Source organism: Cryptomeria japonica, chromosome 11 (assembly GCF_030272615.1).
Source record: "Cryptomeria japonica chromosome 11, Sugi_1.0, whole genome shotgun sequence".
NCBI lineage: Eukaryota > Viridiplantae > Streptophyta > Pinopsida > Cupressales > Cupressaceae > Cryptomeria > Cryptomeria japonica.
Genome location: NC_081415.1, coordinates 376913569 through 376927009, shown reverse-complemented (window position 1 = coordinate 376927009; position 13441 = coordinate 376913569). Strand labels below are relative to the sequence as shown.

Here is a 13441-nt window from a genome sequence, read left to right as displayed (position 1 = left end):
AATTATAGCAAGTGAATGAAATACTTGCCATAAGATTCTAAAGACCCGATTGCAAGCTTCATACGCTTGCAAAGCACTAGCAACAAAACCCAAGGACATGGACATTCAACGGCTAAGCACAAGAAAAGACACTTCAGATTTCAAAGACCATCAGCATACAAATGCGAACCAAGGGAAGGAAATCCCAAAAACACACCATGAAAATATAAAAGGAAAGAAACAAAAAATGTCGAAAACAAACACTTACCTCAACGAAAATGAAAAGAAATGCACACACCCAAACGAGATCTTCCACACAGCAAAAGAAAGCAAAAACAAATCTCCTCCAAGGTTCATATAGGTAAAGGAAGTAGAGTCCTTTCCAAATGCAAAAACAAACCTCTCCTTACTTCGTGCGGATTAAGATGCAAGTAGAGGAGTTCGGGTTTTGAGATACCCAATACAAGAACAAGAAAAATGCCTTCTTCAATATTGAATAACTCACTTGTAATAGAGTATTTAAAACCCGACTACAAGTAATATATTTTAAAAAGGCATGGCAAGAGACACTTACTCGTAGTCAGGTTTTAGAACCCCAACCACAAGCCTTGAATCCATTTAAAACAAACACTCAAAAGCTTTACATACTTGTAATCGGGTCTTAGAGACCAGATTGCAAGTAAGCAAAATAACTTGCAATACCTTGAAAAAGTTCCCCTTACTTGTAATGGCAAGTTCAAAACCCGAAATTGCACTAAAAAGGGCAAAAATAATAACAAAAATCAACTGAAATCAGGACAAAAATGACCAAAACTCACACATAAGACTAGGCAGACATATTACAAAAGAAATCATCTCGTAAAATGTGCCTAGGGAGAATAAAAAATATGAATTTTAAGAAGAAAATTCATAAGGGTTGTCTTCATCTTTTAATTTCAAAAAATGAGGACAACACGGACCACAAACCAAACTAAGTTCAAATCCATTATTCCCTAGGAACCTCCATTTAAATCAAAATCCAGTATTCCCTTTGCATTATATTTAAACCTAATTAAATTGTGCCTAAGAATTAATTCCTGCCAACATTTCCACCACACAACTTTGAACTCCTAGAACGTTTCTTTGCTCTATTAAGACTTACAAAACCAAGCTCAGAATTCAAATTGGTTTAAATCTTTATCAGCTCCACAACACTTATTGCACATATTTTCCCTTGCAACAAAGCTTTTGTCGCCAATATGCATCCCATCTCTAATAAAACCAAGTTTTATCATATTATCACATCCAATGAATGTGGTGGACATCATCGGAACAAGTTAATTTGGTTTAAGTTAAGACCTAGGAGATTTAATTGGACTATAAGATTTTATCGCATCTAATAGGATTTTCGCACCTGATTTTCATTCTAGAGAATTGGTTATTGCTGAAAACATTCTTCATGTCAATAACTAGTGATAGGTAGACTAAGGTAAGTGTAAACTAGGGTTTTTTGATTTTATAATGCCTTCAAGGTTTGTGTCCCCAATGTAACTTGTTTAGACTATGAAGTCAAGTTTGAAACTCATTATTAAATTTAACAATGTCCTTGGGTCCATTTTACTCCTTGCAGCCAAAAAACACATTTTGGTAACTCATTTACTTGGTAACCAAACCCTACAATATACCCAATTGAAGAAATGATCATATCTACTAGATTTTTAAAAAGGGCAATAGCAACCCAATTAATAAACATTAGTAAACAAGATGAATGGAATCCTCACATCTAGGTTATAAATTGGATTTGAATGTGATATTGTGCTCACGTAATCCCTCACATCCAATTTGGGCTTCGGAGATATAACAATTGATGATAGAGCTAACCATGAGATTAACCTACATATTAATTTGAGTTAAATTTTGAAATCTAAGCCCGTCACCTAATAAAGTAGTCAAAAAAATAAGTTAATGGTAGTGCCTGTTAAAAAGAACAATCAAAGTTCAATTATTTTGGATAAAGCAACCTAGGTTATTGATACCAAGATTAATCGAAGTTGAGTATTATGGGTTTAAGAATAAGCTTGATCACCTACCTGCCATCTAATGTAAAAACCCCTCAACTTAGCAATGGAGTTGTTAAAACCTAAAGTGCTCAATGTATCAGGAGCGGGTTGACAAGCTCAATCTTGTGCTTTAAACCAAATTTTGTGAATCGCAAAAACCAGATCCAATTTATTGTAACTTTTGGATAATTTGAGAAAGGGGAGGCTAGAATAGTTAGGGTTGAACCTTTAAATAATACTCAAGGAATTAAGAAGAAATAAAATTATTACAAGTTGTTAAACCAGATGCAATTAGTTCAAAACGGATTAAGTCTAGTTTTTAGGTAGATTTCTAGTGGCTCAAGAGGAATGCTACATATTGGTATCAAAACCATGGTTTGACCTTGGTAGCTACTAGGCCTACTAAAGTAAGGTAATTATGTTGAATTGTGGATTCAACTATTTGGGTATTTCAGTAATTAGCTAAATGATCAAACTACAAACAATTAGCTAGAAATACTAGAAACAACATGTATGTGTACACCTAGGTGACATGGTTGTTCTAAAGCATGTGATGATTAATGAATTTTGTAACTATTTAACTTATATTATGTTGCAATAAATAGGTAACATCACAGGTTGTAATGTGTGCTGGAAGAAGACAAGATAAGGCTACATTACTACAACTAATGAAAATGACCTTTAAGCAAAGGTAAGGATTGGCTTGGGAAAGACCAACTTATAGTTAAAGGCAACTATATCCATTAATGTATACAATTTCTGGATTGGATTGTGTATAAATGTTTTAACCATTAAATCCAGAAATCCAGAAATTGTATACATTAATTGAATGGATTATGGAAATCTGATAGCTCTGAACTATATCCATTACAAATATACAGTGACCATCGCCGATATGAGCCACAATTGATTATAATGTATGCAAACTGGTACAATATTACACTTGTTGTTTAGTGTGAGTGTGTGTGTGTGTGCAAGAACTTGTATGTCTGCCCTAGTTCCATGCTTGATCCTCCAGTTGTGAAAAGGAAGAACGCATGCAAAGCAAAAGGATTACTTTGTCAATATCATAAACCCATTAGGGTCATGATTAGATTCAATAGCCATTCTTATGGTTAGGATAAATGGGGTTTAAAACAAGCTGCAAGTAGATCAACTGAACAAGTGGCTAACAGTTGCCTACAGTCACACAACAAAAGCACAGACAAAAAAGGAAGAACAAAAAAGAATCAGAAAAATACACAATCTATTTTATATGTAAAAGATTTGCACCAGTCAGCCCATGAAATGTTTCCTTTTTGGATTTTGATTTATTTACTTTATTTTGTATTTCCTGAATTTTGACAACCAAAATAAAGTGGAACAGCAGATTGAAGTTGAAAACAAATAGCTATAAATGCTTTGATCAAACCTTCAAATATTGAAATATCATTTCAGATGATGAATCTGAAACAAATTTTAACAATTATAAATGTTTGTGTGTCTGGGTATAAACCCTGGGGTGCAATATAATCTCGGAGCTGAAATGTTTCAATGATCAAGAACATCAATATAAACTCAATTCCACGGCCCAGCTTGTGAGTAATAGGAAATAAAAAATGACTACAGTAAATATAACCATTTGGAATATCCTCATATCATGGTATTCATTATTGACATATTTAACATATCGAAAAACAATGTTATATGACAGCCACAGAGGTGACAACCCTTTTATTTTCTATAAAGCATAATCTAGAAACTTACATTTTATTTGATGAGCTACTAAGGATCACAGTTGATATGCTTGGAATCCAAGGCAGCACCTTAGACGATTGCTACAGCAGCTGCTAACCTGTGATCTAGGTAGAAATGAAAAAGCCACTTCAACATTTGCTGGTATTCCTGTGATCTGGACAGAATATGGTACAACCACTCCCATAAGTACTCATATCCCTGCCTACTGGGCAGATTATGGTGTAACAAGCATGTCATGGATGCTGCAAACAATAGACAAGTTCTCAATTTCCTCCTTCAACAGATGTGATCACCCTTGACACATTAAGTGATGACCGAGAGATGAATGCATCAGCTGGTTCGACTGATAAAGTGCCCTAAATGTGTGAATTTTACTTCCTCAATGTGGCACTCAGGCAAGGTAACTCAGATTCAGCTCCTAGTGATGTCCAAAATCCACCAGAAAATTGAAACTTAATATTTACAACCTTCAAAGATGCCATGATGAAATGATGATATTTGTTTGCAAAAAAGAGTAGCAGCACTGTAGCAAACTGCAAATCCTTCAGAAATCAGCGCAATTGTGATTCCCATAAACAATCACCCAAAATTGGAACAAGAGTCTTCATCCTTGATCCAAAATGTGGAGTTCAAGAGCATTTTCATCCTCTCAAACCCCAAACAAACCACAGGTTTTCATCCTTGGATGCCCTAGATTGAACAAACTGCTCAAATCTGAATATTGGATGCAAAATTTAACCTGAATGAAATCAAACGAATATAGTGCCTCCTCAATAGACCTTTTCGAATTGTTTTCATTTTCAGTATTTAAAAGACTTTTATTTTGTACTAATGTTTACAAACACCTTTTATTTTAATTAAAATAATATTATTAAGTTCCCCTTAAAATTAGAAATTGTCAGCCCAGCTTTAAATAAAATTATTAATTATTTCAATCCATAAAAGGGGACATGACAGCCTAAACTACCTAGCCCAATGAATATTTAGGCTACTTGCAAAAGCTCTGCAATACAATCTAAGCCCTTTACAAGCCCAACTATGCTTGTGAACCACACTTTAACTCTAGCAATTTATCTACAGCACTTCAACTTCTTGCACAACAAATGTGGAAACTTTAAGGTCATTGTCACACAACACATCTATAACTAAAAATTCAAGAGATCTAACACTTTAGCTTGCATCCTATAAGACATGTACTCACTTTTCCAAACATTGTTGCTCTTGATTGACTTTTAGACAATCATATGCTCTATAACCTACCTATCCACATCTATAGTAGATCCCTTTGAAGCCACCTCCTCTACAGCCCCCTCTTCCTCTACAACTTGAAATATACTCACCAATTCAGCTCTGTGCAAAACTTGTTTCCAAAACTTCTTTCTACATGTACATGTGTCTTCCAATTTATTCCTTTGCCCTTTGCTCTTGCCAGAGTTGTCTACAAGATTTCCTTACTCTTAACACTATTCGATAGGCCTCTTCTACAAAATGTAAATTAACTTTTAAGGAAACATATTTCATCTTGAATTGAAATGTGCAACTCATTGACATATCTAGAAACTTCTCATTTTTTCCATGAAAAAAACCTGTCTGCTAAGTCTATTAAATTCCTCTCTATATTCTTTTATGATGGTTCATAGCAAAAATTTTGGACCTTCTTGAAAAGGTCCATTGTACAGTATAACAGCACGAACTTACCCTTGGGTTTCCTGACCATGCAATTCCAGTCTACAATCACTTTCTTGTATTTCTTAGATGTGTTCACTTTGCACATAGTACCATAATGCAATATGTCCCTTCAACCTTGTGCTCGATACTTGATGCTTCAGGGGTCCTCGATTGATTCAAACTCGTAATATTTCTCCAACTCGGGTTGTCATATCTATAATTCTTCTAAATTTAGGCTACCTTAGAAGTTTGGGAGATCAAACCTTGGTTTGTATCCAGACTTCAGATGACTCTTGCCAGCCTATCTTTTGTAGTGACTTCCTCTTCAAAGTCAAGGTCTATTTGTTTGGTGCCAACCATATCTTCTCTCTAGTCCTCATTAACATTCTCTGTCACAACTACTCCACTCTGCATAGTCTTCATGACATTAAACCTTGACTAAAGAGATCTCAACATCCTGGCAAGGTCTACAATGTGAAGAACTATTCCCACTCTATTCTTTCCTGATCCTCTTCTTCTTTTATGGACCATTATCCCTTCTAGACCACTTGTAATGTGAAACATGCACAGATGCACTATGTTATGGAGCCAGCACAACTCTCACTCACAGGAACCGACTCCTATTCTGGTGCCATTTGACACAGACTGCAAGCAGGTCAAATAAGCAATTGGCTAATAGTTGCTCAAACTTACATAGTGAAAGCACAAGAACAAGGAAGAACAATGAACAATCAAGAAAATACTCTCTATTGTTTGCAAAAGATTTACACATCTTATGGGCCACTCCAAAATTGTAAGGAACCTAGCCAACATATGCTACCTATCCCAATGAATATTCAGCCTACTCACAAAGACTTTCTATGATACAATCTAAACCCTTTTACACGACTAACCATGCCTATGAATCACTACATTCTCGCCCCGAGCTCCAACTCCAACAATGCATTCGGAGCAGTTCAGTTTCTTGCACTTGGCTTAAGACTTCAGCCCAACTTCAGTAACCTCTACAAAAGGAATTTTCCCACAAATGTGGGAATTGAAAGGTCCTTCCCACACCACACATATGTAATCAAAGCTTCAAGAAACTTGACATTTTGCTTCCATCCTGTGATTCTTCAAATTCCTTCATGTTTCTGTACACTTCAGAATGACATTCAAATACTTATAACCATTCTAGAGAATCTGACTTATCAAGAAAAGAGTGCTTGTCATTTTCTCTATATCAGCCAATGAATAGCTTTTCAATATATCCAACCTCCAATGTGTAACTAGATCTATATGGCTTCCCTAAGCTTGTGCACTAACACACAACACCTTGATGACACAATCCATTCTGTCCAGTTCCATGAGAGTTCACTCTATATTTACAAAGGCAAAAGCCCGCTTCAGCCTTTATGCCCCGTGTGGAAGTCGCAACCAATGGCTTTCACAGTAACGTTGTAGATTACTCAAGCAGCAAGCTTCTAAACACACACAACCAAAACTGTGCACCAAAACGCACAATGCGCATTTCAAACCAAAAGACTCCTATTAATCCACTGTGCAGACTAACCAAAACAGTGCATATTCTTATTCAATGATGCAATATTGCTCAACCCCTAGGATGTTCTTACATCAAGGATTATGATTCTGTGAACTAGAGGTAGAACTGACTTTTTGTATGGTAGTCAGCTGTGATAAAAGAAATTTTGAACAAGTTTCTTGTGGTTTATTCAGTATATCTAAGAGATTGCTTTGAACTTTTCAAATCAACATATGGCTATGATCTTAGAACTAACTTTAAGAAGGCTGTAAATTGTGATTACTTGTCTAAAATTGAGGCTGCAGATGCATGTGCTGTTATCCTGAGATTGCATTTTGCCTGCCTGCACTGAGTCCCTCTTTGTTATGTGTGTTTCTTACAGGGATACTGTTTTGAAATATTTTGATTTTAAGCGTTCTTTCATGTGGAAAATTGTCTCTGTGACACTTTTTATTTAAATGAGCTGCCTTGTTGCCACTGGCAAGATGAATGTGAAATTCTAATTTTCAGACTAGTTTGTGGAGTTATTCACAATGAATGAATATCTTGATGACTGAATATGGCTCTGCATGTGTAACTTTGAATCTATCATATAGAACCTTTGAACTATTATTTTTGAAATATGACACAAATTAGATGTTGCGTAATTCCTATCACTCACTAAAATATACCTAACCTTTGCTAATTATTATAAATATCAAACCTTAACATTCTTCCTTATTACATATCAGAAGAATAAAATACAACTGAGTTTTGTACTAATATGACAAATAACATTGAGATAGGTTGTAAACAATGGATAAGTGTCATTTGTTAAAAGGGTTTCAATCTCTTTCTACTAATAGCGAATAAATCAATAATGTTTACGAGGAAATTAATGACTTTACAAAATAAGAAAACTCTTAAATAAAGCATGTTGTATCACTTTGACTACTATATCAATATGTGGAACGCATTCATCAAATTTAATGTGAATAAAATCTCGGACTGTGATAATTGTCTCCTATATTGATAACAACAAATAACAAGATGATATCCCCCTTGAAATGCATCTAGTGTCTATATTAATATGTTTCTACAAATGTAGATATTTAAGGACTAAATTTTATGGTTTTTTCCTTAGGTTAAATGTACACTAGTTTCAATTCATCACAACCTTGGTTGTTGATATTTAAAAACTATGCAACCAACGTTTCTCCAAGTTTTGAGAACAATGGAGCAAGGGGATGTAGTTTTGGGGATGGCACATAAAATCTGGATTTTAAAGACAGCAAGGGGAGAACAAAGGCAGCTATTAAACTTACATTTAAAATTTTATATTTAAATTTATAAATTACAATACATATTAAAACATAAAAATAATGTAATCAAACACTCAATTATCAATCACCCACTTGTCAGATGCATTAACTGCCAATTTCTGAAACTTGTTACTACCCTTCCTTAAAATAGTGATTTAGTCCCAACACAGAAGACATGCTATAAACAAACACTTAAGCAAGGAGGGCAAGCAAAAAATAAAAATATAGTGTGAATGCAAGAGCAAGACAGATGGTTTTGCAGCTAATTAAGATAGATCTCCATTTGTTGTATTTTAAAGAACCAAAAACACACATAATTTAGGAATTCTACTATAAGGCAAACCCCGCTAAAGGTCTTGTTCTCAATGACATTGGTTTTTTGTTTTTTTTCTGTTTTCTGAACTGCCTGATGTCCCCTTGGACTTTCATAAAAAGGGTAACATTGCTCAAATTCAGTGGGTGCCTCTGGACATCCCATTTTCTGCTTTTCTGGAGGACTATACAGGAACGTTTCACCCCGGTCTCCAAGCACCCCAAACATTCATATGGCTATCTGCAACCTCTATGAAATATCCTCCAAAATATGGGTTAACTTATTGCATAATAGGAATTAGAAACTAGATTAATCTCAAAGAGTTTTCCCCTCTTTACCATTACATTGTGACTGTTTGGACTTGGTGGTTTAAATTTTATTCTTATTATATATGCCCATTTTTGTTTCAAAAGCATTTTATTGTCATCTTAGATATATTTAGGGTGAAAATAGACTTTAATTTTTGCTTGTATTATATAGAGCATTCCAACATGCAAGTCATAGGAATAAGAAAGAATCTTGCTGTAGACATCATAAGAAAGGAGTTACAAATTATCTTCTTATAGGAGTTTTTAAGTTATTTTGTTATAGTTACACAGAGTAAAGAGTTTTGAGTTACAAAAAATCATAAGTATCATATAGAGTTACAAATATTAATAAATAGCAATGCAATACATTCATCATCAGGAATTGCAGAGGATCTTGCCATAATAAGGGTGTTTGAAGCATACATTATCCTGGATGCAAAGGAAACAACTTATTCAAAAAGTCCTTATGCCTTAGAGGAAGGGGATCTATTGGATATCTTGGAATGGTTGGACATGAATAGTTGGTGAATGAACAGTACTTGGCCAAACGCAGTGCACATGCTGTCTTTATAGGATACTCTGCATGAGCTTGCCATTCGTGCCTTTGTAGGAATATTTCTTTGTTTATCATATGTACCGTCCAGAAATAATAAATCAAAATGCTATTCAGATTACAATGAAGTGCCATTCAGGTTCCCATTTTGGATTTTGGAGTTCTTCATCTACTATAGATCCTTTTTAAGAAATTTCTGACTTCAGTCCTAAAAAGAAAAATAAAAATAACTGAATTTTAGATTTTGTTTCAGAATTTAAGCTCAGAATTCAAATTTTAAGATTTTATGTGCATATTTTTTCCAGCAACAACAGCAGGTTCAAGAACATAACATAGTTTTCATCAAATAAACCGGAAGGAGAAAAAAAAAACAATCTTTTACTTTGATCGTCATTTTTTCCTACTGCTTCTAGATGCCTTGAAATAAAATCGGAGCAGCAATTCAAAAGCTTGGGAGAAGGCTTAAGAAGCTTACCAGTAAAAAATGACAAAAGAAAATTACAGACCTCTGAAGAACCATAATTTTTACTTTGAAGTTTAACCAGCATCTCCTCAGCCTTGCTTTGCAATTGTTTTCCTCTTGGGTCCTCACTTTCTTGGAATATCCTCCTTACAAAATCAAGCTCTTTTACAAGAGTCTCACCTACCCATTCCTTGGCAAACCTCTTAAAAACGTCCTTCACAAACCCAAACATCTCAGAATAATGATCACAAGCAATGCAGTGAAACTGCATCTCAGTGGTCCCAGGTGCTCCTTTTAAGCTGGGACTAGGTTTGATATATGATTTACGAATACCACAATCAGTATGACACCAATGTAAACACATATCACAGCCAACCCAGCTACATGTATTGAATGCACAATCAAACTCCGAGCAAATAAGACACATGCATGAGCTGCAAAACCCACTCCTCTGAGAACAGACTTTACATTCACAGTCATCCACTGGCAATTGACTCTTACAGGCCAAGTTTCTGCACCTGAAATCTAGGAAGACATCAACTAGCTCAGAGATTGGAATATGATTACACCTTAAAAATGTTTTAATTCCTGTTTTCAGGGTAACTAAGATCTCCAACTGAAACCTGTGAGATTTTATTAGCATATCTGAAGTTAAGTCGCTTCTTCTCTGAAGGATTTTCTGAAAATTAGCAAAATGCTCTCTCTTTTCATTATTCCCAATGAGATCTTGTAAATACTCCCTCGCATCATCAAGGATGTTGTCTGGCAGTTCTTGAAGTTTTTGAGCCATAATATTAATTGGTTCTAAAACAATCTCACGAATAATCCTATCAGCTGTTAAAATGTCTCTCATCGCAGGTTGTTCTCCATCTGTTACTTGCTTGTTCTTTGGAAATAAAATATCTCTGTTTGCTTCTGGTTTTGGCATGCCTTTCTCAATTCGCTTTTGCTGTGTAGACCTTGTCTCTTGGGAACTCACACTCCGTGATGGTGAAGACCAAGCATCTCGTCTAGATTGTTCAGGTATTTCTCTGGGGAAACTAAACTGCCTTTCGTTGCTATCATTTTCACCCGGACCCCCATCCAAGGTCCTTGCTTGCTGCCGTACTGCCTTTTGATAACTGCCCTGAGAATGAGAATCGGCCCCAATCCTTTCATTTCCAACAAAGTTCCTATCCCTGTCATTCCCACCAAAAGAACCTTGAGAGGCTTGCTGGCCTTGCGTGTTTCCATTCTGCAAAAAAACTTTCTGATACAATGAAATGTCCCTTCCAGATTTTGACCTCTCTTGTGCCTGGCCTATTGATTCATGGTTCCTATGAGAAACCTGCTCACTTACATTTGGGGTTTGCCAATTTCCATAAGATATCTGATCATTCCCTTGAGATACTGGGTGACTACCAACAGAGTATTCATAATTTTCCAAAGAGTTTTGTGTGAGAGAGCAGCTGGGATTATGAACAAAAGTATGTGACTGTGAATATTCAAGAGACGTAGTAAATCCATCTGAGCTTGTCCTTGTATGGTTTGTATGACCCAATGAACTTGTCCTTGTGTGGTTTGTATGACCCAGTGATTGGATACTTCTTGTCTGAGTAGGTAGAGCAGGAGGCACATTTAGGTCTGGTGATGCTAAAGTCATTGAGACGTCTGGCAAGCCCAAAGAAAGTTGAAAGCACTCGGTTTTAGGCTTCTTTTGTCTTTGTTCTTCTGCACACAATTCCAGTTGGGGAGCCTGCTCTCCTCTAGGAAGATGCCTGCTGCTTAACCCCTTTTCTATTCTACAAGACCTCTGTTCTTCCCAACTTGTCCTCAAATGTAAAAAGTCCCTTTCAAGCCACCTGCCACTGTAGTCTGCAGGCTCTGTACCGTTGGACATAGAAAGAGCCGATTGTTTGCCTTTATCTTTGAGCTCGGGCCCAATAAAACTACCTCTGAGTGCAGCTTGTGAATTTGCCTTGAATGAGGATTTTGACTTATCGCACATATAACTCAATGTCAACTCTTCGCTCCCCATCTCCTTCGCAGTTTCCGGACAATCACCGTCCGCCAACTCTAGATCGATTTCCTTCCTCTCTGAACTTGGCCCACTTCTCAAGCTATCTCTTTTCACCATTTCCGTTTCTTCAAACAGATCAACAATATGACCCGATTTCAAAGTGTTAAACCTATCGGGAACGAACTCCAATTTCTCTATCACGTTTCTACCATCTAATTCTCTACTAGTTTTTAATTGGGAACCCAAGTCATAATTGTTCGAGTCATCCCCAAATGCCTCACAGTTGTTCCTCTTTTTCATTGAGAAAACGCCCACCTCCGTTTGGCTGACATTCCTCCACTCCTTGGGAAAACCCCCATTCATTTCTTCTCTCACCTGTTCCCCGTTCCTACTAATGGGAATTCCCTGCTTTACCCCATGAAAACAAAGCATTTGATCACAGGACTTACCCGAATCGTCTCCAACATGGGAGAAATCAGTGCATCCTGCTTTTGTCTCTGCCTCTGCCGTGTCATTGCCATTGTCATCGATATTGATATTGATATTGATATTGAAGTGATGTCCGTCTCCATCTCCATCTCCATCTGCGCGAGGATGCCAACTTGACATGCTACTAGAGCTGCTGCGGCTCTGCCCCTCGCCCTCGCCCTCGCCCTCGCCTTTAAGAAACTGCATCTTTCTACGTGTTACGGGTCAAAAGAAGCAAATCAAAGAATTCAAACAATAGGATGCTCTGAGATTTGGAGCAGAGGAGAGGGAAATGAGATGACATGGAAAACCAAACGAAATGCAATCCAAATTAATGTCAAATGGAACGTGGGCAAAAAGTCCGCAAAATTATAATCGCGATTCGCGGGTATGTCGGGTCAACGGCCGCGCTTTTCTCATAAAAAATGAGGGAGTACGAAGAAAAACACGGCACCGGGCAGAGTATCGACTCATCGACTCTATATATTTTTATTTATTTATTTTTTGGGAAAGGGAAAGTTTTTCCTAATTAATTAAGTTATTTTCTATTTTTTTAAAATTTTAACTTTGTTTCTATTATATTAATTAATAATAATAATAAGTCATATCACTTATGCATAAAAACTTGTTTATGTTTTTTAAATCTTTTACTTAAGAAAACTGTAAGAAGTTGGTCTTTCATAAGAGATGTTTTCTATGATTAACTTTTTTTAATGATGAGTATTATCTATTTCATATATTTTTCTTTCATTTTATTCGTTTTGATATGTTAGTTTTTATATCATAATTAAGTATATAAGTGGTATATTTATACATAAAATTTGGTAAATTACATGAGTTTTGATTGATCTTAGTTTCTTATATGTCAAGAACTTTTAGATTTCCTGATATCTATCTTAGATCAAAATTGAGGTGCAAAAGTAAACTCGGTGCAATTTTGCAATATAAAATCAATCCTTTCTCTTTTAAAATTCAAAATACATATATATAAATTGGACTTGTTTCTTTTGTAGGCATCTAAAAATGGTCAACGCTTGCGGCATCATACTTTAGCATGTCTGCTTGACCTTCTTTTAGGGTTTTCACATCTT

The 13441-nt window shown here is 35.8% G+C and overlaps 1 protein-coding gene across 3 annotated transcripts in view; it reads right to left on the bottom strand.

Annotated features, from left to right (window-relative positions):
* The window catches only part of LOC131069485 (protein OBERON 4), a 52957-nt gene extending 40232 nt beyond the window's left edge, over positions 1-12725 (bottom strand). Inside the window, exons 1-2 of one of the 3 annotated variants that reach the window (XM_058004936.2) lie at positions 9896-12725; positions 9188-9628 (exon numbers count right to left, since the gene is read on the bottom strand). In XM_058004936.2, coding sequence (XP_057860919.2) covers positions 9606-9628; positions 9896-12557 — 2685 coding nt within the window. In that variant the 5' untranslated portion in view covers positions 12558-12725 and the 3' untranslated portion in view covers positions 9188-9605. Of the gene's footprint in view, positions 1-9187; positions 9629-9895 lie in introns of those variants that run through there. The other 2 variants (XM_058004935.2, XM_058004934.2) reach the window with 2 other exon arrangements.
* Positions 12726-13441: the final 716 nt, after the last annotated feature.